Source organism: Drosophila suzukii, chromosome 2R (genome assembly GCF_043229965.1).
Source record: "Drosophila suzukii chromosome 2R, CBGP_Dsuzu_IsoJpt1.0, whole genome shotgun sequence".
Classification (NCBI taxonomy): Eukaryota; Metazoa; Arthropoda; class Insecta; order Diptera; family Drosophilidae; genus Drosophila; species Drosophila suzukii.
In genome coordinates, this window is record NC_092081.1 from 8,873,576 (window position 1) to 8,900,445 (window position 26,870).

At 41.0% G+C, this 26,870-nt stretch overlaps 2 protein-coding genes across 3 annotated transcripts in view; one reads left to right on the forward strand and one right to left on the reverse strand.

Moving 5' to 3' along the window:
* The window catches only part of dpr1 (defective proboscis extension response 1), a 53,860-nt gene that overhangs the window by 9,266 nt on the left and 17,724 nt on the right, over positions 1–26,870 (reverse strand). Inside the window, exons 2-4 of the mRNA XM_017074894.4 lie at positions 12,732–12,898; positions 3,460–3,537; positions 3,263–3,395 (exon numbers count right to left, since the gene is read on the reverse strand). Of these exons, the coding sequence (XP_016930383.3) occupies positions 3,263–3,395; positions 3,460–3,537; positions 12,732–12,898 (378 nt within the window). The remainder of the gene's footprint in view (positions 1–3,262; positions 3,396–3,459; positions 3,538–12,731; positions 12,899–26,870) is intronic.
* On the forward strand, positions 7,304–11,016 carry LOC108010077 (uncharacterized). 2 transcript variants are annotated; one of them, XM_070995109.1, is made up of 6 exons: positions 7,304–7,482; positions 7,542–8,070; positions 8,649–8,783; positions 9,550–9,769; positions 9,823–9,884; positions 10,410–11,016. In XM_070995109.1, the coding sequence occupies exons 1-6, from the start codon at positions 7,467–7,469 to the stop codon at positions 10,828–10,830; spliced, it is 1,383 nt and encodes a 460-aa protein (XP_070851210.1). In that variant the 5' UTR covers positions 7,304–7,466; the 3' UTR covers positions 10,831–11,016. The 2 variants fall into 2 exon arrangements, with proteins under 2 accessions (XP_070851210.1, XP_016930381.3); XM_017074892.4 differs by having other exon boundaries at positions 7,305–7,485.

Consider the following 26,870-nt stretch of genomic DNA (forward strand, 5'->3'; position numbering starts at 1 on the left):
CTTTACCTTCCCATCTGAGTGAACTAAGCAAGGTAGCGCTTACGCTTGATTACATTCACGCTGGTAAACAAATTTTTCCAGAATCATCAACAACACCGTTCCTATAATACCCTTACAGGGGGTAGTACCAATAAATTTAAGTCTCTGTAATTAGTAGGGGAAAAATCAACAACTCTAGACCAGCGTCAATACAGTTTTTATATTTTATAGCAGTAGTTTGTGGGGATGTTTCTAATGATTGAAAGAAATTCCAAAATAACCATTTTAATAGGTGGAAAAGTCCTTTATTTATGTATGTTCAATAGCTCTCATATCATACCATATGAAAAATGTGAAAGTAATTTTAAAGACTATTTTAGAACCCACTTACATAATCTGTAAGATTTGGTTTTCAATGACTTGAAAGATCATCCAAGGACTAGAAATGGGATTATATACAAAACCATATTCTAAGCATTTGGTTCGTAAATTTACATATGGATTTATGATTTCTTGAAATAATAATATTTGTATTTTATTTAATATTTGTATCTGAGCAAAAATCGTTTATATTCTTAAGTTTAGAATACTGATATGCATAAAATCCTTATAATTGTTGTTTATATACTCGTATAACTAATTTAAAAAATTACTGTAAAATATCTGTGAGGGGACTTAGAAGGAACTAAAAAAAATATTTCCTGTTTTGTAAGATTCCCCAGTGCAAGTGTAAACCAAAGTCGGTTTTCCCTAATTTATCTGGCTTTCTCGATTTATTTTTGTTGGCCCCAGCACTTATCCTGCTCCTCGTCCTTGGGCTGTCAGTTGGGTCCTGTTCCCTTGTTGTCGCTCAGCTTGAGTGGGACAGGGCGACATAATTTAATTTACAATTTGCTCGCTTTATCAGTGTGTTTGGTAATTTGCCTTAAATTCAAAATTAAATCGAGTCGGGTCTGGAGGTATCTATGTGCATATAAACATGCCTCCACCGCTGACACCTAGTTGGCAGTACCTTCCACCATTTTCCCGCACTCAAGTAGAGTCGAGTACATAAAGTTGGTAATTTAAGCAATTGGAGCGGCTGCTGCAGCATTAAAATGTCAAAAATATTGCGGCCAAGGCGGAAGGCGGTGGGTGGTATCAAGTGGGTGGTGTCAAGTGGGTGGCGGAAAAGGCGGCCCAGACTGAAGGCGATTTATGTTTATGACGCTCTGGTCAACTTGGCGCTGTTTTGTTTATCATCCGCCCCGTTCTCCACTTTTATTTCACTCCTCTTATTTTCTCTGGGATGGCGTGTAATAGAATTTTCACTGGCGTCGAAAAGAAACAGCAGCCGTGAAAGAAAAAACACAAATTTATGGAATTTTTAGTGCACAATTTTTTATTTGCATAAGCGCATAAAAATTCTGGCATAACAACAAACTTGTTTGCAGCGACAATGACGGCATACTGGGTACAGTGGGGTCACAATTAAGAGGCCAAAAATATGTGATAAATAAGAATATGGACTCTTTTATGACTTGGCATATATTTTATTATATTATTTTCAATCAATTGGTTTTTTTACCTCTCTAATATCATTTTCAAAGGCTGAAAAACTATGGATTTCATAGTTTTTTCACCACTGTCTCCACTGACCTGCTGTTTGCTGTTTCCGCGTGAGTGGCATGTCAAATATTTTATATGCACATTTCTTTTTGGGCATTCAAATGAGTTCCCTCCCCGTTCTGGGTGCTATAACCGCCCACCAATGTGGGCGTGGCACATGCAGGCTATATGCAGCCGTTTCGCAGTCATTTGCATTTCCGCAAATGTAATATTTATGACTCTATGTGTCTGTCTCTGCGGCTCTGTGAGTGTTTGAAGCTGACTTGTCAGCCTGTCAAGTTGCCACACAAACTCATACATAGTTCCCCAGCTCCTGCATGCGTGTAAACTTATATTCAAAGCTCTCGTTCATATTCCCCGGCTCTAAAGCACTAAAAGATTCATAACCGAGTGGGGGGCTGAACAAAGCATTTTATACTGGCCAAAAGTCGTTTGGCCGTGTGGCTAAAACAACATCGCACACAAACATTTTTTGAGAGAAGGGGAAATCAGAGATCAAATAAGCTCATTGAGAGCACTCTTCCGCACCAGAAGCTTTTAGCCAAATGCATTTTGCTAATATCAAATGCGATAAAAATGCACCGAACAGGAACGAAACCGAAAACCCACAAACATTGCCCACACCAATTTTTGGGGGCAAGTGTGCTTCCAAGGATAACGTCTTGCAGGATTCAGGACTAAAGACTATTGCCCAGCCATCCATTTCCAATTTGTGATGTATGACAAGGGTTCAGAACCTCCAATCTGCAATCTCCAATCTCCTTCGAGCCAAGTGCAAACTAATTACCCGGCCAATTGGCAAGACAAAGAGGTAAAACACTCGCTCACGTTTAACCCTCAACTTCTACACTGCTCAGCATGCCAATTTGCACATAATCGAATTGAAAATTTTATAATCACGAAGAGCAGAAGAAGGCAGCTTCCTGTGCTGCTCGACGGGTGGCCAAAATGGCTACTAACCGGGCTCACATGCTCCAAGCAGGAGGTCCTGGGCAAATAACATGCATATTGTATGGCTTGCTTAAGCTCTTGAAACCTGCATAGCTTGCTCAAAACTGCTGAAGAGTTTCAAGAGCTTAGCCCATAAAAGTAATCACTTCAGTGGCTTGTGACCAATTTCAGTTCAGCCTCCTTTGCCATCTCCACCATCTTTACCTACCATTTCCATTGGCCTACTTTTCAGTACCGGATAATGGTCGAACTTTTGATTATCTGCCTAGGTGAGATGAGTCATCGGTAATGGTTATGTTATGGCACAAACTGTTGAATATCTGCGTCAGCATTACTGAAATTTCAAGGTATAAATAAAAATAGAAAGGGACGAAGGAACCAACGAGGATTTGCTTTACTCTAAGTATTTATAAATCCAGCTAGCTTTTTTGCCTATAGGGATTACGTATAAATAGAAATGCAAATCCTGTTCGCAACCAAAATTGGGTATTGGAAGCCTGGATTTTATTGAAAATAATTATATTCTATTTATGTTATTCAAAATGTAGAAGGGGTATTCTTATATTTCTAACCACAAAGTATATAAAAATAGGAGCAAGCCTTTCTAAGTATAATCCTTTTCGTTAAAAATAAACTTCAAATTTTCTTTGATAGAATGTTATTGTAACTTTGTAAAATATCTAGAAACTTGGTTATTTACTAGAGACCTGTGGCCATTACTTACCCACTACGTTGAAGGTGTACGACAGGGACATCTTGGGCTCCGTGTTGATTTGGCACTCGTAGACGCCGGAGTCACGTGGCTGCGGATACTTGATTTGTAGTGTCCAATTGGCGGAGCCATCGGGTCGCAGAACCTGCGGCAATGAGAAGGAAATCCCTAAGTTTCCACTCCAGACACCAGACGACATTTAAACTCACCTGGAAACGCTGATCGGATGTGTAGGTGGTGCCGCCGGCGGTGAGGATATGCAGATCACGTTTGCGTATCCAGGAGACCTACAACGAAAACAAGGGATCGGAATGAAGTGCTTTTCGCAGTTGGCAAAGTTTCGGGAGCATTACAAATTCCGCACTTAAAACTTTTTTCCTCGCAACTGAGTTAAACGTGTTTTGTCTGCTGTTCACCAAACACTCCCAGGAGTTGGGATGAGGTGGCAAAATGAAAAACAAAGCGCTAAGTTAACTTTCCTTTTATTTTTGTTATTTTTATTTTCTCCAGTTCCGGCGTTGGTTAATCTTTAACATTTTGCTTTTTGTAACTGGCATTTAATCAGCAAACAAACAAAAAGGCAACACAGAGGGCTAGAGAAAACACGCGGCAACACAAGGGAAAAGTTGCCGAGTTTAAGCCGAGAATACATTTGAGCGTGAAAAGGCCAACGTATACGCCCCGTTTGCCGGGAAATGAAAGATGCCCATACAAATGGCCCTCGACAATTGCGAAACTCTTTAAGCCAGACTAGTCGTAAGGTCAGTCTGTCAGTGGGTCGATGTCAATTTTGTCAAAGCTGCTTGCTCAGCGAGATTTCCAATTGTTTCAAATAGCCTTCAATCCTTTTTGAACGGCGAAGAACAAAAATAAAGGCAATGAGACAGCTTTGACGCCATTTCCAGCCTTTATTGGGAGCATTTTTATTACGGCTTGAATTACATTTTCATTTGATTGCCCAGCGCCTTTGCCTTCGCCTTGGCCTTCGTCTTTAGTTGGGAAATCTTTTGGGGAAAGCCATTAGCCATGATTTTCTGTGTCTCCATCGACATCCCACTCCCCCTAACAAAAAACGAACCATGATTTCTTGAGAACCCGACACAACCCACACACTTTGTCCCCTTTTTGGCACATTGTTTCCAATTTATTTGATGACCTTAGTTTCTGTTGTTTCTCCCGGTCATTGTGATACTCAATTTTAATTACATGGAAAAAGTTTTCCTCTTCTGGTTTACTGCCCCATTCCCTAGGAGGAAAACTTTAAATGCCTACCGACTGTCAACATTAAATGTGAAAATATGCCAGCTCATTAATAAATTTAATTGCTCCAGCCCCGTGGGCTTTTAAGTTGAGTTGGCCATTCAACTATTTGGCAAACACTATTGGCCATCTGATAAATTCATTCGATTTGGGGCTGAAATCGGGGGGCAGCCGAATGAAATCGGTCACGTAATACGTAAAAATAAAAATCATTCGCTTGTAAAACTTTTATGAGCGACTGCCGCTTTTACGCCCATCAGGATCATAGGCAAATGGTCTCGGCCAAATGTAAATTAAGCTGCAGGAGGTGGGGCGATAAAAGGTCAAATCTCGGCAACATAGAGGGCGATTTACCCCTTTGTTATTGTCCCTGTAACACACTGCGTATGAGTAATGCCAAGCGGGCCAGGCAATTGCGTTTTCTACAGGCCATAAAAAGAGCTTGAAATGTACTGTAAACGCGACAGGCGGTGGAACAAACTAAATAACTATCGGAATGGCAACTTTATCGCAGTCCCTCAATTATATATTCCAACCGGGCGGCACTTAAATATTTAATTCTCCAGCTGCAAAAAGGCGAAAATCAAAAGTGAAAAGTTTTACAACTCCAGCCAAGTTCGCAGCCAGATCCCCTGTCAAGAAGTTGTCCCAATCTCGGGATTTTCTCTTCGGATCCAAAAAAGGGGACAGCCAGGTTGCAACAGTCCCGTGAGTGTTGAAACTTTGCTCGGGGTATAATTTTCGTAATGTCTTTAGGTTTAAATAAATACCACCAGCATAGCTTTATATTATTTAACACTTTGTGTGTTCGCTGCGGCCGGAAACTTTCGCTCTACTTGCAGCACTCTTACTTTCCCTTTTTGTTTTTCTCTGTCATCTCGCAGGAAAATGCCAAATGAAAGAAGTTTCAGTTGAGGTTGCCTGTCTGTGTGTGTGTGTGTGAGCGTGTTTGTGCGAGCGTGTGGAAAACTTGGCGAAAATACATTAAAAACTTTGCTGACGCATTTTCTGCGTCTCTAACCAAGAGAGAGACTTTAGACTTGGCCAAAAATAGTTGCAGTCGCTTTGGCCGGGGTGCAGTTGCTAGTTTGTTGCCCCACTGGCTTTGTCCGAGCTTAGAAAATAGCGTGAAAAGTTCCATTAAGCTCTGTGGAAAGCGGTTCCAGTTCGGAAATTCCTAAATTCGCAAATTACTGGGGCTTCACTTAATGAACTTGATCCAAATTAAATTGTTTTTCTTTCGGGTATGACAATAAACAAATGAAGACTTCAATGCCATGGCAGCGTTGTGTAAACAAAGTTGTAAACAGATTTTGATTTCTGTTTCGCTTCTGTTTTTTTTTTTGTAACCCCGAATTCTGCGAACGAAGGTTGTCCTGTCGGCATTAAAAAAAAGGGTTCGTTGCCTTTTCACAAAGCCTAAAACTTTGTTTAATATACTTTTTTACCAGCCGCCTTTTCAGCCGCTGGTATTACACGAGTAAATTGCTTGTGCTCATGTTCGCTGATGGAGCCATGGAGGAGCGTTTATGAAAACATCGGCGGCACTCGGCGCGTAATAAATCAACAGTGAACGGACAATCCTGTGAAGTCAAGTTGAACAAGCGGATTCAACGCCAGCTTCCGGCGAGGGCGGTCGAAAACAAAACAACAGGAGGTTGGCCTCGGCCACCGAAGATACAAGTACTCTGCGGTAATATTATCTAATTAATTGAGAGTTTTCGGATCATTGAGATTTTGTAATATATCATTGTTAAAAGTCGACTTATAGGGGGCATAACATTTCCCACGATTCTTGAGTGGCTAAAAATTTTTTGTATACAACTAGAGTTTTAGATCATTTATATTAAAATTGTGATTTAGGCTTTTATGATCAATTAGGAACTACATCATTTCACATAATAAGCTTTAGTATAGTCAATATTTATATATTTAATTTTTAATATCTCCTTAGAATATCTTTGGGAACCTGGTAAGTATAGTAAACTTGTTATTTATATGCTATTTTACTTTTTACCACATCGTATCATTTAATAAATTTAAATTTTTAATTTTTTTTGGTGATAATAATATTATAATTTAATTTTAAACCTTCTATTTGGAGTAGCAAGATCCTTGAAAAGAGTATGGAAAGACACGCAGCGAAAGCCGAGCACCGCTTGCCGTGTCAGCTGATATGGAAATGGCACCCATCCCGTTCCGTCCGGAAAACTCGCGGCTAACGAACTAACGGCACGGGCATAAATTACCCGGGAAAGCCTGCTCCGCGTGGAGTGGCGCATAATGGAAGCCAAGCGGCGGCAAAGTTATTTGCCGTAACTGTTACACTTTCAATTTTGAGTTTATGGGTGCAGTGGCGGCGCTTGGAGGGGGCTGACTTTGGGGCATGGTATGCCCATGCCCGCAGAAGCAAGCTTTTGCGTGGGCACCGACAGCGCGGTTCCAGTCTGTCAATTACAATTAATGTGGGCGACTTGGCTGCGGGACAAGTTTGTTTTCCAGCCAGCGCATGCTTAACTGCCCCCATTATGGCGTGCACCTTCCCAAAGAAAAAATGTCTAGGATTTTGTAACGAGGACAAGATCGATAAAGTACAAGGCTTAGGAATCTGACTTCAACATTATAGAGCAAATGCCGCTTTAAGCTGAATATATTGTCTTGGACAAATCAATAATGATTGTAGTCCTTCTAAAATATTTATTATTTCAATGGTTATAATTTGCACTTATCTTACAAATATATTTATGAGTTTTCCTTGATCAGATAAAACCTGCCAATCATTTGTGTCAAAGCAAGCACTCCATGAACTAAGTGACAGCCTGATTGACCTCATAAATAATATTTTCACCCAATACAAAAATAAATTATAGGCAACCTCAATATTACACAGAAGATGTATTAAAATTTTTGGTTATTTTCGGTACCCAACAGCCCAAAAACCCTCAAACATTAAAGAATGGAGTGCGAAAAATGTGGTGAGATGTTAAAAGCAGGTCTCAAGAGCAGCTTTAATAGATTACCCCTCCGACAGACATCACCAGCAATGCCGGTGACCATAGGCTCGATCCGACCATAGATGTGGAGGACCTCAAGACGGAAACCACCCTGGAGATGGAGATTGAGGAGGCTCTGTCCTCCAGTAGTGCCGATGACACCCCGCCGGGTATGATCGTGGTGGAGACCCGCATAAATTCCTGGGAGAAGGATCAGTCCTTGAATAAGGAGGCCATCCCAGTGGATGCAGAGGTTCCTGAGCTGCCGGCCTGCTCTGTTTCCCTGGGCCTGAAGCCGAATGTCCAGTTCCAGAAGCTGCCCCATCCTCCCAATCACCCCCTGGTCAGCACAGAGGCTGCTCTGGCCGCTGCCACCTGCTCCGCCTATACCTCCGCCTCCCCGTCACCCAAACCCATGACCACGGAGTCCATTGCCACACTGCGCCACTGCATCGATGGAACCACCCAGTGCAATAACCTGGGCTACGAGTCCGTTTCCAACGATTCAATGCCCTCGGTGGGATCGCTAGTCTGTCGCATTTGTCACAACGCCGATAATCCCGAACAGTGAGTACAATTTTCAGGTGCCAGGATGGGTTAGCGATAAAGAATTTTGGTTACCCTGGGGGTTTATATAATATAGAACTTACTGATGATGATCTTTAAATATGAATAGCATTTTTCGGTTATTGAAAAAACGCAAAAAAGTTACATGTCCTACATAAATCATCTAACTATAATATTTAATAATTCAAAAACTATCTCAAATACCCCCCAATCATCACCGAATATACCCCTCTTTGTAATATACCATTCCAGGGTGCTGTAACTTCCATTTAATTACGTACGTGCAGCCGCAAATTGTGCAAGAAATTAATTGCACGGCATTTAATGTATTTAGTGCAGGGCCCGCCAGCGAATGCATTTATTTATTTTAATTATTAAAATTAACACTGCAGGCAGCACCCACCCATCCTCATTTGATCCCGGGTTTTGTAAATCACCTCGCTTCCCCCCATCGAGCACTTTATCCCTGATTATCTGGTTGGCTGTCGTTTTAATCCCCTGATTTCTCATTGTTGCCGCTGTTTACCCAACCACGCCCACTGAAACTTCCGACCGTTCCGCCCCCAATTTGTTTGCAGGCTCGTGTCGCCGTGTTTGTGCAAGGGATCGCTGACATATGTCCATGTGCACTGCCTGGAGCGTTGGATTAGCACCTCGCGCTGCACCACCTGCGAGCTGTGCCAGTTCCAGTACAACACGGAGCAGACGCTGCGGTAAGCTAAGGAGCACACTGGGAAAAAACTCCCAATAATACTTACAAAAATTCCCATTAAATCTTAAACTCTTCCAATATATAGTTAAACATAGATATTATATTATCTAAGGAAAAACTCCTACTGAACATATTCATTAGGTCGTGTTTAAAAAGTTTAAAAAATAATGGACCCAGGAATATTTATCTTCATCAAAGATCTTAAAATCTATGGTCTTGTGTTTTTCGAAAAACTTAGTTCTTGAAGGTTGTAGACCACTACTCAAACTTAACTTAAAAAGGCAATTTGCAAAACTATAAACAATTTGTTGTTTAAATTTAAGTAATGATTATTAAAGTTGGAGTTAGCGTGGTGTTGCTTAAAAAAAATATAAAAGAAAACCTTTATCCTTTCTAATGCGCTAAACATTCTCCGCTTCTGTAAACGATTTGTACAAATTTTTTTTGAAGAGATGAAGTAATACAAAGTTAAAATGGAAAATGCCTAATTTAGTTGCTCTCGTAAACTCTTAATGGGGTTAACGATTTTAATGGGAATTTTTTCCGAGTGTATTAAGCAGATGGCAGATGCCACAGGAAGCGGCGGCAGATGAAAGACGCCTGCGGCTCAGATCATTTTAATCAGCTGAGTTGGCTTTGTGGCTGTTTTTGCCTCTGCTCCCGTTTCTGTGGCAGCGACTCCTCCTAATTGCTAGCAAGGCTTTGTTAGCGGCTTTGTGTGGTTGTGTTGTTGGGCGGACTGTGCACTTCACCAGCTTCCGTTGCAGGTACACCTGTCTGCAGTCGCTGCGTCTGTGGTACTCGCGGGCCATGAGTCGAAGGGCGTTGCAGGAGGACTGCCAGATGTTCTCGCTGCTCACTTTGGTGGCCTTTGGAATCATCGGGACCCTGCTGGTGGGCATCCAGTACTACGCCCTGCACACCCACTCCTGGGGACTGAGCAAGCTGTGGACCAAGTCCTGGATGCTCTTCTTCCTCTTCATGACGGTAGTGGGGATCTCGTCATTCCATCAATCCATGTCTAATTTAACCGCCCCCAGATCACCGTTTACTTTGCCAACATTTACATGCTGATCAAGTCCCAGCTGACGCCTTGGTATCGGTAAGATTATTAAGACCTACTTTGAAAATTCTATCATACTATACTATACTAACAAATTTAAAGTGCCCATCTCCACATATAAATAATTAAAAGCCTCCAAAAATCAAATAATCCCAATATTCATAAAATATACCATATTTATATGGGCCCGCGCGTAACAAGCACGTGCTTGGTGTCGTTTGGGCCACTTGTTTGTACTGCTCTTAGTGCATCAACGTTCAACAATATAGATTATAATCATAAACTCTATAGTTCCTCGATCCAACATATATGTTCCTATCCATTTACTCCGAATTTTATGCTAATATTAATATCATATGCTTTTATATTATGATATGTCTTGAGATGTTTAAAGTATTGAAATATTCATAAATATTTCGTGCCTTATCATACAACTTTAAAACAATATATGATTTAACAAGACATCTACATTAGTAAAGAGCTTTAAAGCCTTACAAGTTTAAGGTACCTTTCTTTAAAAAAAATTTTTAGATTTCATTTTCTCTTCTCTTTTTATCCCCATAGCTGGTGGCAGTCTGCGCGGGACATTAAGCTTATCCTCGAGAACCGACGGCCCTTTCCCAACCCAAGTCGCTTCCTGCGACCGTTTCAGATGGAGACGGCCTCGACGACAGCCTCCATGTTCACCCATCACGATCAGCAGGAAGTTCCCATACCCAGCCGTGCGCCGGCCATCCTGATCAGCTCCAGCGAGGAGGAGGCGGAGGACAAGTTGGCCCAGAAATGGGGCACCCGCCTGGAAAGCGATGTCCTTGCCGCAGTGGTGGCAGCCACCGTGGAGTCGATTGCTGACGCAAGTGCTCGAGAGAGCGAGGGCGACAAGCCGACCGAGCAGCAACATCAGTCGCAGCAACAGCAGCAACATCAGGCACAGCAGCAACATCAAGTACAACAGCAACATCAGCTGCCTGAAGGAGGCAACTGAAGGGGCAACGACTAATACTGGACTGGTTATCGAGGGGATGGGGTTAAGGATGGTTAGCGAGTAATTAAGCCTCAAGGGCAAGGATTTGGCCGGGCTTTCGTTGTTTGCGTGTCATTTGTTTAATGTAGTTTCAATGCTTTTAATGAACTTTCCCGATGAGAGCTCGAATTAAATGGGTAAACTTGAGCTAGCTGGCTGATGATGTGGGCCGGTAGAGCTACTCCTGTTCTAGTTGCTCTTCCTTTTCCTGTTTCTCGGCTCGTGCCTGCACTTTGGCTGCTTCCTTCAAGGCGCACAACTTCCGGTTTCCGGCCTTGGCTGACGTATTTCTTGACTCCACCCCTCACCTTGGCCACCTTAAAGTGGGCAAATTAAAGCTGATAACACGGACGCACAAGGATGATGGCTGAGCCAGTCACGTGATTGATGGCTCATAAATTAGTCATTTTGCCAGGACAGAGCACCAGTCTATTTTACAGAGTAAGTGTGTTTGTAGGGGTTTTCGTTAGGGAAGGCAACTCTCACAGGACGTTGCTGGGTTGTCGCCTGTCTTGTTGGGCCATTTTTCTCCCAGTCTCGAGTGCAGCCTCGAAATCACCCGGTAATTTGGCCTAGGCCCCCGTATCTTGCCAGGCTTATCCCTACACTTCCCTCTTCACATCCACACACCATTTAATAACAGCACGAGTCCTGGCTGCTAATGCACACTGCTTTGAGGACCCAGGGTTGGAGCCTGAATTTTGAATGATTGGACTATCTGTCAACACTGCGGACCACTGTTCATGGACCACTCCGCCTGGCCAAAGGGCTAATCCCGGCTAAGAGATGCGAGCCTGCTGCCCACCTAATGTGCCAGTGATGTTGACATATTAGGCCGGACCCCACCCTCCTCGTTTGCGTATGGGGCCATATTTGGCAAGGGGTTAACAACCCACTGCGACCTTCAATCATCTGGCTCTGGACTAGACCGAAAACGAGACCAAACCAAACGAATCGAGACGAACCGGACCCCAATGGTTTGGTAATCACGGCCGGAATGATTGAGTGCCTGCAAATCCCAAGCGGAATTTTCATTTATTTTCCACAATTTCCATATGTTAAGCCATTGACTTTAGTACCCTGCTTTGTGGGCGTTTTTCAGTGCTAAACAGTCGGTTTTTCATCGGATATGCCAGAGGCAAACAAATTTGCGTAAAGCAATTAATTATATTTTTACATTTTAAATGAACCATTTTTTGATTGTGCAGTTTTTCTTTAATTACAAAGTGTATTTTTAGTCAATGGTGGTTTTTTGGTATTGTTTTGTATACACTTTGATTGTAGCTAAATAGTAATATTGGCGATATATTTGGATTTACTAACATGGTTTTTAATTAACCATCAAGGTGTCTGGGTTTTTTTTTACTCTTTTTTTTTTAACGTTAATTACATAAAAACGTATATTAAATAAAAAACCAACGGCATACATTTTGTCTTACACCTGATCAATATAAATTAATATTTATTTATAACAAAAATAAGTCCCACGCTGATATTTAAATGTTATGGTAAGTTTCCAGCTTTTTATCTGTACGATAAAGTTAACATTAAGAGAAAGTGTTCTCCTAGACAAATTCTTTCTGTCAATATAATTTTAATTTATTAAGTGAAACAACTTTAAACAACTAGGAACAACTAGGAAACTATATTTTTTCGAAAAAGTAATTTAACCCAACGACAAAAGTTAACATGACATTGAGAAATAAACCGTAAGTGAAGGTTTATTGGCCAGCTATCTGTTCGATAAGGCTTCAACAGTCATGGGAATATTTTATACTTCCTCAAAGGGTATTCAAAGTGTGATGCCCCCCTTAAAGCCAAAGGATTTTCCGATTTTAGCAAACTTTTTACTTTCTACTTACATCCTTATCGCCGAGCCGCTCCACGCGGCAGTGGAGAAAGCCGGTCTGGCCGACGGTTACGGTCAAGTTGCGCGGCACATCAAAGTCGAAGTAGGGCAGCAGATTGGAGGGCGAGATTGTTGTTGTCGTCGTGGTGGGCGGCGTGGGCGCCAACGCAGCGCTGTATCCTAGAAATAAAAACACAAAAAAAGGAGACGGGATGGAGGTCAGCGGATTGGTGCGAAAGCAGCGGCATAAAAACTTGTGCCAAATGGAAATTTATTTTCATTTTCATTTGCACATACGTAGCGACGTATTGTTGGTTTTAGCGCGGGCATTCAAATGCCCCGAGCCCCCAACATGGCCGCAACTTTTGGTGGCTGCCAAAGCCCTAACTGAAACTGAAAAGTAATAAAATTCGCATAAAAATTCTGCTCAAAAACGAGGCTGAAAAACAAATAAATGAACGCAGACCAGGGATATGTGTGTGAGTGGCACGAAAAAATCCTCAACAAACAATTATACTTTCTTTTTTATTTCTTTCGGCATTTTGTTTGCTGGAGCGTGAGTGTTTGTTGAGGTTCAAGTAAAGTGCTCGGGGACTTTAAACCTAGCTGTTTTCAAAGAATCGATTATCTCCCTTACATAAGCAAAGACATGGTTCACCAACGCATATTCGCAGAAAAATTATGCAAGCTAAATATATGACTTTATGAAAAATTCAAAGAGAAACTTTTTTCGCGGTAAAAAGTTTGCATTTCATAAATATTGCATCAAAGGGTTTCTAAAAGTATAATAATAACACTCATACAATTTTAAACAGCTTAATTTGAGTATTGACATTAATTAAGAAAACTCAAATTTTCATTTTAAGCTTTTGAAGAAGACCTTTCATAACCTAAATTTTACAAAAGTATGTTTAATCAAGAAAACCACGTGAAAGGGGATTTAACCAGCCAAGTTCCTTAAACTTCATTTCAAGTATATTTGTTTGTTGTTCAAGTGTATTTGTTTGTTTCAAAGGACAAAAAGGATGGACAAACTTATTTAATAAAAAATGTTCAGTATATTTACCCCTTATTTCATATCACTTCAGATCATAATAAAATATGTTCCTTTATTTCCTTGATCTGAGTACAAAATCAATAGACATAACATTACATAAAATACTCTTCGGGAAAATATATAGCCGCAATTATCTGTTCTTTTGTTTTCCGCCAAGCGAAAAGATGCTAATTATGATGGTAAAAGTGTTTTCCGGTCATCAGCACACTTTGGCAAGTTTATGGCCACGAAAAAGTTGGCCCACTAAATATGTCAAAGCTTTGGGGAAAAGTTGTGTCCATCGGTCCCTAAGAACCAAGTTAGATAACGGCATTTGGGGAGCCAGGAAACGGTTGAACTAAGTTCATCAATACGCGACGGGCGGGGCAGATGGGGCTCAAAGGGAATCAGTGGGAAAAAAGCTGGCGAAAAGTTTTGCACATCAAAGCCTGGTACAAATCGGCGAAGATCGCATGCAGCCAACTGGAATACGAATAATTGAATGAGGCGATACGAGTCGAGCTCCTGCTGGCGTCAGTTTATCGAACTCTCCCTGGTCTGAACTCTAACTGGCAGCCAGGAATCAAGGACCTCCATCCATCGCCCCAAGACGGGGCAAAACTGCTGTTGCACATTTCCGTTTCCGCACGCGCTAGGCAAAAAAAAAAAAAAAAAAGAAGAGAGAAGTGAAAACTTTCGCCGGGGCACGCACACACTTTCACCAAAGCCAGCTGGAAGACATACGCAAACTTTTCACATGCGTAGCAATGTGAAAACACGAATCGACTCCGCCACATCCACGGTGGTTGGGTGGTTTGGGTGGTTTGGAGGTTTTGGGTGGTTTTGGTGCCTGTCGGGACATGACAAATTTTACGATTCACTTTTTGAAAAATTTTGAACACAAAGTTAAATTTAATGCGCACCCGCAACATTTGCGTACGTGCGGCTTTCAATCTTTGGGCAAAATGCAAAACATTTCGGAATAGATAATAATGTAAGAGGACCATTGAGAAAAAGTTCGCTTCGTTAATCGAAGCGGAGTTGCTCTTTTGAAAAAATATAATGTAATGTTGGGAAAGTTAATAACCATAAACAGATTTGAAGTCCTTATGATGATTTTATTATTTATTTTGAGTACTTTTCTTACTACTTTTTAACATGACAATAAAGATAAGTCGTAAATGGAATACAATTTAGTTGAATATCTCGGTTAAGTTCTTTCATACTTTCATTAAAATATTTTAAGACTGTGTTTCCTCAAGGCTGAAACCTAGGTTCTTAAATCAATATTTATTATATTTTTTATTATGAATGGACAAAATAAAATGTAGACACATTTGATATGTAAATTTCCAAAACAGCTTGAAAAATATCAATAATTTAGTGCATTGATATTGCTTGTTATAATATTTCTCCGAGGTTTGTAGAACGTTGATACGGTTTAATAGCGATTTTCCAGGCCATGTACCATTCAATACCCTTCAATCCTCCACCCCCAACCGCAATTCACACCGATAGGTAACAGGGTATCAAAAGCGAGCGAAAATTAGCTTAGAATGTTGCACGTATGCGTGCGTGGCGCATAAACGGCGTGGAAAAGCGTGGGAAACTCGCAAAGCGGAAAATGCTGGGCAGGGCAGGGGGCAGGGCTGAAGTAGAACTTAATTTATTGTTTATCAGCGAGCATGCAATTTATGGGCAACAGAGAAAAGATTTTCACACAAATTTTTGGGCCCCCAACCCCAAACCCACACATTTTGCGGGCGATGGGGAGCCTTGTGCTAATTTTAAGTTTATGCATGGAAAATTTGCTCACGCTGTGAAAATTAACGATGTGGCTGCCAGGAAATGCCTGGCCCAACTTGTCGAAGCCTCCAAAATTGTTGTTAGCCAGTTTGTTTGGCCCGTCATCCTGGGCCCACTTGGGCTATCGATAACAGCAACAGTAGCAGCCGATCCAAACCAAACCAAACGGCAGCTGGCGGCTGTCAGATTTTGGCTTTGGCTTTAAGCGTGCGCTTAATCAAAATCAAAAACGCTCGCCGCCTGCAAATTAACATGATGCATGGCCAATGGCCCAGGGGTCGAGCCCCTCAAAACTGTCATCCCGAAAACCCCTGAGCTGCGGTTAGAGGGCCAAAAATATTTGCCGACTTTTCAACCCGAAAATTAGCAAATGTGGTGGAAAATGTTTGCGGTTGCGTGGGGTTCGCACGGCATAACATATGCATATTTATGGCGGCGATTTGCTTGGGACATAAATCGAAATTACCGAAAATCGATTGGCCAACTATTAAATCAAAGCCGCCTTAATTGAGCGTGAAATGTAGTGGAGGTGATATTATATGGCTTTGCCTTGAGGATTATATTGATAATGTCTTGAAATTTAAAAACAGAAAAAAATTCAAGAGCCATAGAACCTTGGTATCAAGAATATTTTTTTTGTATTTTTTGAGAACTTTTTACTTTTCTTTTGAAATATTTTAATCTTGTTTAGTGCATATTATAAATTTACAGCCATTTCCAATTCAAGGTAGTGTAGAGATAGAAATATAATTTTAACTTATCATTTTAAGGGGAAAGATGTTCTTAATATTTAGTTTTTGATTCGCTTTTATAGTTAACTTTATGTTTTGATAATAACAATTGAAAACGGCAAATATCTATGAGAAGATAAAATTATAATGGGGTTATTGCAACCTGACAGAAGGATGCTTGGCCTAGTTAATCCCAAGTGAAGCTCAATATCAGCATGTGTGCCGGAACGAATAGGAGGCGAAAGCCAAGACTCCTTGAAGAGATGCGAGGAAGCCTTAGATTGTCCATGATCCCGGGCACTTAAGGTTAAGTTGCACTGACATCGCAATGAAGCCTTGAGTGGCAGTCGATGCACTCGACGGGGCTCTTTCTCCTCAACTTGGCCCACAAATGTCTAGACTGGAGAGAGAAGCCAAGGAGCTGGAGTCGCTGCTGGAGGTCCTTTAAATATTCCAAACTATCGATTATGCTGGCTGAGTGTTTCCGCTTTGGCTTCGAGTGACTGCATACAGCTAAATATTTGTGCAGCAAATTGCTCCTGACACTTTGCCACTATATTTGCCGCGACAAATTAAATCAAAATGAAATTTGTCAGAAAAATATTGGGTATATAATCAGAGAAGTTCTGCTTGAATATATATGCATAAAGTAACCAAAAGTCAATGGAGAATTGGCTCACAGTAGATCCTTTTTTTTTTGCGTATTTCCCTTTTTTAAATAAATTCAAAGCTTCGTATTCTTGGGCGGCAAAGTTTTTTTGTCGTGTGTCGCCAATTTTATGGCCAACAATGTCTGCCTGGCCCCGCCATTTCATCACTCAGCTGGCATTATAAGTGCCGCATTTGGAATTTATGATTATTTTTCCTTCGCTTTTCCTCGAACCCCAAAACCCCCACCCCATTGCCTACAAGCTAATGTGGTCATATGAATGCTTAAATACAAATACGCATACAAATCGGGGCAAACTATAAAAACAGGCGGTCATGACTCACAATGAGGCACAATAAGTGAGCGCGGCGACATTTTAGGCCATCATGTGTGTGGAAAACTGTGACTCTTGGCAGATATTCGCCAGATGAAAAAACTGGGAAAACTTCGTTAGACAGCGATGCCAACGATGTCGCATTTCAATGAGCATAAAATCCCATGAAAATGTTGCAAAGATGAACCGCCATGCCACCCAAGTTTCATTTGCTCCCTCTGCGTGCCTCATTTAAAAACCGCCCGTTTTCGCATTTGCATGCGCATCACATGTCACGCAGAAAAAAACCCGAAAAATCTGGAAACAAAAAGGAACAAAAATTTGGGAAAAAATCGGAAACGAAATCAGATAACGCCCGCTGAATGCTGCGACAAGTGACGGATGTGTCTCGTAAATGCTTCGTCGAGAGGCGATATCGTTGAGCAAATGAAAAATAAAAGTCCGAAATTATCTGAAAACTGAAATCGGTTTAAGGCGCCGCAGCTTACAATCAAAGGTGAGAAATGGGGTAAAGGGATGAGGATATTCCTATATATATACCCCGATATCCTTGTGGGAACCACATGCTGCACCCTCGAGCGTGTTGACAACGCCACCAGCACACATAATCATTTTCTAGGGCCACAAATGCTGGCGTTGGCAAGTTCCCATGCCGGGAACTCTCCAGCTGAGCTCAGCAAGTTTCGCCTCAAAGTGTGCTTCACTTAAATACAGACATTAATCGGAGCTGAGGAGAATCAGAATCCCCTTCTTCAGCTCTCTGTGTGTGTGTGTCTGTTTACATGCTACACTCGAGGGCACATACTTTATGATCGGAATCGATTTGACTCCATTCCGCTTTCGTTCTCACAATGGCAAATGCAATCGAAAAAGGAACGCAGTGGTAAAAACAATTTCAGCTGCTTTATTGTTTGTGAATGAAATCCTATATTGGTTAACCGACAAGGAATAAAAGCTGTTGGCCATTCGCCTTTTCGAAAAATTGATTACACTTAATGGCGAAGATAAAACCGTAAGGCCCGACCACACGGCGTATGTGTAATGTTGGAGCAATTATCATTGGCATATTGCAGTTTGCTGGGGGCCATATTTCACTTTAGCCCTGCATTGGAGTCTCCTGGTTCTGCTCCTGATTCTGGTTATGTCCGCCTGTCCTTCTGTCTGTCTTTCAGTCCTCCAATGCTGGCAATTTTCTATTAAGTTTGCCTCCATTCTGTCGATCCGAGTGCTCAGACGACAGTGTGCGCACTTAGGCGCGACAATTAATTTATGGCCTAGACGCTTTGCCAACCCATAAATTATGCCTGCGAATGCCAATGAGAACGGAGCAAAGCAAGTGGAAATCGGAGCGATGCCGGCTGGTCGCCATAATTGAACAACGTGGCGTATGAGTAACGAGAGTTGATACGCAGGAATGTTGCGCAATCAAATAGAAAATGGGAATCTAGATTATATTACACATACCAACTACTATCTCCTGATATAATTATGACTATAACTTTCCTTTCCTAGCATGATATCCTCTATTACTTTGTATTTGCATTGCCTGGTGCCATTTAAAAAGGTGCCTAAAAGTTTGCTTTAAAAAATTACTTCGTCTTTCGCTTTAATGTCATTTTAAAGCATACTTTTGGACACTTCTATAAAAGTTGTTTAAACCTTTGAAAGTGACATTAACTCGTAACTTGTTTACGTGCATCTTTAAAGTTCAAAGTTTTTTATTTGAAAATTCAGGGAAATATATAAATATATATGTTAGAATTTGTACTTTTCGTAAAATACAAAATAAGTCAAATGCAACTTTTAAGGTTTCCTATACCAAAATTTTTTTAAGAAATCATAAACATAACTAATCAAAATGTAGATAAATTTAACACTTCTTAAATCTGATAAATAAATGCTAGGAAATACGCGTACATTTCTTCCTGCTCTTTTTTAGGTGATTTCAATTTTTTTTTTGGTTGTTTATTTTTCCAAAAATTCTCATCTTTTGTTCGCTGTGTTATAGCATAAAAACAGGAAACTTATGAAGCGACCCTTTCCGATATCGTGCTGATTAATTACCCGCTGATATGCTAACACACAACTGGCTGCTCAGTCGGCGGCAATGACAGGTTCGGTTACATTGCAGCTAATTGCGTACTGATTGAATCGCCAGATCGGGCTCAAAGCAATCAGCACCGCGAGGAGGGAGCCACGGTGAACCACCACACAGTGGTGGCCATGGAAGATGAGACCACTTTAAGTTAACCCGGCAATGACACAGATTCGGTCCCTTGCCAAGCCCCAGCTCCAGGCCAAGCTCAATGGGAAATCAAGTCAGCTGAACAAAGTGTTCTGACTGAACAATAAACAAGTCCTGGCATTGATTTCTATCTTGGCAGACTTTCCATTTGTGTCGCAGCCATCCCTCTACGGCGCTTTGTTCCACTGCCTTTAAGTTGGCCAAAAGTACGAGGTTGCCTTGAAAATTTTCCGGTTGACTTCAAAGCAGAAATGCAAAAATGACATTCACCACTAGTGGCCCACTCAAATATGGCTGGCAGAGAGAGAGGTGGTTTCTTCTAGTCAAGGGCCAATACCAATTTGTATTGTATGCAGGCATTGAACTTTGCCGAGTTTTCCCCAAGTGAAACTGCCAACGAGGAAACAATACAATGCGGGCCACTATTACTGAATCTGTGTGAGTTTTTGGGGGCAAAAGTTAAAGCAGGCGGCAGGACACAGAAAACAAAACACACACATATACTCAGAAAAAGTACTGCAGACTTTTGGGCGACGCTTTTATGGTTATCTCTGGTTGCTGTTGTTGTCCTTGCCATGGCTGACTTTTTCATGATTATGTGCCTCATTGCGAGGGGGGGTTATACTATAGTATACCATACCACATACCATATAGAGCGGGAGTTTTTGCTAGCCGCTCTGATTTAATTTAACAAAATGCCGCCAGCAAGGAACTCTGGTCCTCGGGCCATCCCTATTTGGTCAATTCCTATGCGAGTGCTGTATCTCTGGGAGCGTCGCAGTATCCTGTCACAATTTAGCACATTTGATTAGCCGTTTTTGCCGGCTCGATAAGACCAGTCATTCGTGCACAGAAACAATATATTTGTAAATGGTAATTCGCCTAATATGTTCTTTAAATTTATCAACTGAATCGATTTAAGTGATTTTATTATTTCCAGCTTGTATTCAGTTTGACTAACACAAATGAGTATACAAACACATGACAAAAAAAAATGACAGTATAATAATAATGATAAATTTAAATTTATCATGTGAAACGATTTAACTGATATTATTATCCTCAATTAGGCGTCTTTGTGAAAGAATGTATTCAGTTTGACGTACAATGACGTTTAAAACAAATGAATACAAACAGCTCAACTTTAATAAAGGCTGTATTATTTCCCCTTTCAAAAGAACAGCAAATAAAACTGAAAACAATATTTACAATAAAGTAATCAATAAAGTAATCAGACACAAAACACTAGGGTTTTAAAAATCTTTTTAATGTCTATTTATGTGTCTAAAAGTATGCAATAAATAGAGTAAACTTGTTTATCTGAATGAAATCATTGTACATCTAGGCTGAGATAGATTGTTGCATACTTCTTAACACATGAAATTACATTTAAAAAACATTTTAAAGAAATTATTTTTGCAGCACCCCCAATAATATATAAATTGCTTTAGCTAGAATAAGTGGTTGGTGGCAATTTGCAATTGTCTCAAAACAAGGATATAAATAAATAAATAAAAAAACTAATATTCAATAAGATTTTTGACCTTTTTGACATTATTTAAAAAAGTTTAGCTTTGATAAATTAGATCAAATTTAAATTTTATTTAAGCACTGGTAATGTCTGCCCTAGCTAAATAAGTTAGTCCATTATTGTCCGAATTTCAAAGTTACCTTAGGAATATCATAACATTTGCTAGTTTACACAATTTTATACCTCGTACTTTATGAAATCTCATATTTTTTCGTTTATTTCTTACTGTGTAGCGAGTCCTAGCCCACAGCCAGGACCTCTGACGTAGGTCGTGGTCGTTGTTAGTGTCGCCCTGAAGACTCCCACATAAAATTAGGTTACACAGCTCGCACTCGGGGTTGATCACTGCGTATGAGTGATTTTTATGGCATTTTTATTTGGGCCGTGGGGCTGAGGCTTCTATTGGCCCGCACCCACTAAGCCGCGTCTAGACGTCCTTCGGCATCCTTGGAACTCCACCGCTGCTTCTCATTAGCCCGCTATGTTTATGAAGCCTTCGTCGCCCCCAACTGTTAAGCACATTAACACTGGGAAAGTTTTCGCCGACAAAGTAAACAACTTACAACGAATTGCTGCATCAGCGAAAGAAAAGCGGGGGAAAAATCTCATTTACAATGCATGCGCAGGGAAAAGTCCCTTGCGATTCCCAAATGGGGGAATGCAAATGGCACTGCCAAACTTTCGTTTGCTTTAATCAGTGCGTAAAATATGCAACTGCAACTGGCAACGAAAAGAGGGGGGAAAATCGGTAGCTTGTATTTTCCCTGGGTTCCCCCTCTCAACTTGACTTCTGTCTTTCTTTCCCATTTTTCCGCACTCTTTTTGCCCCGTCTTACATGCGGATTTTCACCGCCTGCAGTTTGCATCGCATTGCAGGCTCTGTGGGTGACATCCTCTTTGCGAGACAATAGACTCAGCCCGACTTAAGACAGCTCGAAGGATGCTGAATCCTGAAGGATTCCTGCGGCCACGTAGCTGATTCGTTTACTGTGCGGCTTGAATTTGCACACACTGACTGTCTGTCAGCTGACTGGATACGATGGGTTTTCCTCAGAAAAAATGTGTAAATATAAACGAGAAGGTTCTTCAGACGACATCCACGGAAATTCCTTTGCTTGCAAAAATAATAACAAAATCCCGCGAATAAATTGTAATGAATGGCGCAAGCGTTTATTGAAATTTTTACCGGCTTTTGGACAGAATGAAAGCCAAATAAATTTCCAAGGCAAGCGGGATTAGGGACAAAATTGTCGTGAAACGCAGGAAAGTGCTTGTAAATGACAGCCATAATTTTACATTTAATGCTTTGGCATAGGCACAAACGCCGAGCAATATAATTATATTGCAACGTTAAGGTTCTACAAAAAAGTCTAATGCAATTAGTGAACGAAATCGAGAAAAAATTTACTTGACAGAAAAATAACATTTTTTAATCATGTCTGAAATTTTGTATTGTCATATACACAAAGGGAGAGCAATCAATATGTTCAAATCTAAAGAAAATGTTTTCAAATTCTTTTGTAGTTCAAAAGATTTCCACAGCCTTTTATTTGTATTCTCGGAACCATTTAATTTAGTTACTAATCATTAATTCTGACCCTACGCAGACTCTTTCTTGTTAAAATTCGTAGAAAATCATGCTGATGTTAAGCCTTCCATGGAAATCAGTCGAATGTAAATGCAAATTGATTTGTACTTCATCTTCTGCCGCAGCTACTTTACATATTCGTGTGTTTTTTTTAATGGCTGAGAGATGTTCGTGTTCTCTGGGATTGATTTCAACACGGACTGCTTCGTCATTGGGGGAAAAACGGGGGAAAACTGCTCTTAAATATTCCGCCACAATGAGCCGGCACTTTAAGGCCAAGACAGGCGAAATGCCACGTAAATATATCTACTTACAAAACTCTCAAGTTAATGGCCGACTCTATTGGGCTTAAAAGTCAACAAGTTGGCCACCGTTCATCCCGCCACGTCCGAAGGGTCTGGTCCTTGGTCCTTGGTCCCCGGTCCTCGGTCCTGTCTTCTATTCAATTTGCATTGAGTGTCATTGTTGTTTCGGCCCCGCTGTTGTTGATGTCCCCTACTCTGTCCCCGGGTAACAACCCACTATACCATACTATATATACTATATATACTATATATACTACACAATGAACGCATAACGACTCGGACGAATGAAAGTGTGCAAATAAATATGTTTGCTGGAGGAGAGCCAGGAAAAAAAAAGCAGGAAAACTGTCAAGCAGGGAGCTTATTCATAGTCCGGTCACAAATTCAACACCTACGCAACTATTGTGCCAATTTGGGGACCCAAGTTGACCTTTTTTTTAGATGCCACCACCCCCAGTAACCTGCGCCTGACAATGCATGCAAATGACGGCATTTTTTCTACATCCTGGTAAATGGAATGAGGGGTGTGCTTTAGCTTTCTGCACAGGAAAAAATTAAACAAATGTTGACTCGAAAGTTGAATGTTTTTTTATTTGGTTGAATGGGAATCTAAAATATGTTTAAGAAAATAATGGTTCTGGATTGAGGAACTTTAATTAACCTCTCTATCAAGTGTTCTACAAAAGTGTTCAGGATTTTAAAATCACTCACACGAAGTATTCCTTTGAAATCCAAAAGTCCAATAGATTGCGGTTTCTTACAGCATACCGTTAGATACCTTTTTAAATTAACTCCTTGACATAGTAAATCCTTATATTATTGAAAAAATGGTACGAAATTGCAATTTATAGCAGGGTTAAGTAAAAATACTGAGAACCAGACTAATAACCTTTCAATCTTTTTTAAAGATACCATGATGTTAGAATCCTCTTATCTGTATCATTTTACGTTTTAGGAAATCCACCTCTCTTACCATTTCTGTATTTTTTTCCTCTGCATAAGTGCTTTTTTTGGCTTTCGTTTTGGAACTCGCCCCCAGATTCCTTTGTACCGGGGATCTACTTCATTTTTGGGTTACTTTGCCCGGCTCACTGCTAATGTCTTCACTTTGGTGTGGGTCGGTCCGTCTGGCCGGGAATGGAATGGTCCGCTCTATGAGCTTGTTAGCACCCATAAAGGCGCCCGAAAGTGTGCCATTCCAGGAGGCCTTTGTAATTTTATGCCTGGCCTGCGACATCAACACCAAAACGCCAAACACAAAACACAGCTAGTCGAGCGACAAAGGAAAATGGAAACAGGAAAGCGGAAAGCGGAATGGTATGGAAAACTTTAAGTCTTCAAATGGGGCTACGTGTCGCCAATGGGAATCTGTATGCTAATTCCTGTTGCCGGGGCTGCAAAACAAAGTCTCTGCTTCGTTTAGCTTTAATGCGTCATAATCAACACAATCATAATTTGCATGAGGCATGCTCCGCATAATTTTCCACATCATTTCCCAGGCAACGACTACGACGATGGTGGCGGTGGCAACTAATATGCCACGGGAGTTGGAAATTAGCACTGGGCGCCACCCCAAAATCCACCCAACCATCTTCACAAAACTTATGTATTGTGTAACCCCAAAGCCACAGCAACAACTAGGACAGGAACAACATCCATGTGGGAGTGCAGCTCATTTGTTTGGGCCACTAATTGAACTGCTTCACCAGTTAGCCAAGCTAAGAGGGCAGGGCTCATTTGGCCTGGAGAAAGCAGAGGACCAAAACCTGATTTTCTACTTCCAACTATCGTAGGGTTTAAATCTTTATGGCTCTTTTGGCCTCTCAACTTTTAATCTTACGCCTCAGTACAAATGTTCCTGTTGACTGAAAAGTTCTGCACACACATTTTGTTGCCAAAACCGAGCACACTCTGTCCAATTAGATCAATAATTTATAAATTGTGAGCTTAATTAGGTGCGTTGTTTATTTTAATATTGATTAAATGCATGCAAAGTGCACTATTGTAATTATGGCATAATCATTTTAAATTAGCAGCAAAGTTTGAAATATGTGTATAAACACTTTCAATAGTTGATCGAATGAGTGAGTGCTTTGCATGATTTGCATAGGCAATAAGCGATTCAAAGTGTTCGAAAGTCTAAATGGGATGAAGCCGCAAAAACAAAAGCCACTTTAAGTTTTTCTTAGTTGGCTTTTGTTGGCCACAAAGCCAATTTAACTTGGCCAAAGTAATTGAGCGCAAACGAGGGATTAAAGTCAAACCCAGTCGATTTACGCGAACGCTGTCCTTGGCCAAAAGTGCAGTGGGAGAAAGTGGTGGGAAAGTGGGGCGAAAGTGTTTTCAACTCAACCATTTTTATTGTTTGGCGGTTAAGCGGCATGACAAGGATCCAGAATCAGTCGGGACAACGTGGCGTATGCGCAATGCCTGATTTATGTCGTTGGCGCTAATTGATGCGTGACCACACGGCGTATGCGTCATATTTGAATAGTTTGCTTAATTATATGTAATGCAAAAACGTTTCGTGGTCCACTATGCCACCGTAACTGCTGTCACTACACTTTTGGCCCGTTGTCAGGCACTCAATTGCAGAGCAGCCACATGAAAGCGTTGTGGATTGAAAATTCGCAAATACCGGGGGCCATAATTTAAGTCCCAGTTTCGAGGGCAATCAAAATCCCCATCAAAATCTTCTAATACCCGCGTTATGGCATCCGTAAAGTTGGTCCATCAAACTTATTCGTATTGCCCCGCGCCCCGCACATACAATTAAACTAAATGATGCTCGGCAGTAACATCTTGTGGCAATATGAGAAAATAAATAACTAGATGTAGATGGGAATTACTTTTGCGTATTTTGTTTTGCATTTTGATGAGTTTTGCCCAGTATCAGGCGCACAACCAATTTATGCCCACGGCATTTTCCGTCTGACTACGACTATCGAAAGAGATTTTCCCACACTACACCACATTAGCCAGTGTCTACAACGTTAATATATATAACGAAATCGATTTTACGCCCTGCTAAAGAACATCTACAGCCAACTTTAACCGATTTTTTCAACTTTAAGCACTGGCCATCATCACTCAAACCTTGGCCGAATGTGACCATGGAATTGAATATTTCATTAATGCGTCGTCAGGGACTGATGATTGTCACTTAGTCCATGGCCATTCAAATTAGATCTGGGAGCTGGGCCGTAGGTATGTATAAATTCCAAATGATTTGCGCTGATTGCGCCGAGGCGTAATTAAAGTTTTACAACCTAATTAAGGCCAGCGAACCGAACGGAACCCAAGCTAACCCAACCGAACTGAACCTTCTGGATCTGAAGAGTTCTTCAATTAGGCCCCAACGGACAGGGGCATAAACATTTTAATGACTGACGAAAAGGACGATCAATGGCAGGCTGTATGCATTGCAGTGCGTATCCATAAAAGTGACCATTAAATGCCTGTCTGTTTGTTCGCGTGTGTGTGTTTGTAATGGACGTGTTCACATGCCGACGGAAATGTATCCTTGTCTTGGCTTTTTATGGCTTTCCAATCAAATAATCACAGCTAACGTTTATCGCCTTCACAGAACCAGACACATTCTTATTCATTAGCCCGGTTCGGGCACTAAAAGGATACTCCTTGGTCCTGGAAACCCGAGTCACTGCCCCCAGGGTTGAAAACCCAAACTAATTACTTGGCTTTTTGAGCGCAAAATGTAATAACATTTTTAGCCAGCAGCGCAATGCAGTTAAAACACCTTCGAGTCCACTCTATCCTTTCACCCCCCTCTAAATGTTGCATACTTTTAGGAGCGAAGCCATAAAATTTACGCCATTAGCCTGGCACATTGTTGCCGGCTATTTCTATGATTAATATAAAACTTATTTATACACATTTCTGGCTTTATCCTTGTTTTTTCCTTTTTAG

Bases quoted from the DNA above. Each gene is read 5' to 3' on its own strand.
- LOC108010077 (XM_017074892.4), top strand. The intron at 8,071-8,648 runs GTGAGTACAATT...ATTTGTTTGCAG, and splicing joins AACGCCGATAATCCCGAACA to GCTCGTGTCGCCGTGTTTGT. The intron at 9,770-9,822 runs GTAGTGGGGATC...AACCGCCCCCAG, and splicing joins TCTTCTTCCTCTTCATGACG to ATCACCGTTTACTTTGCCAA.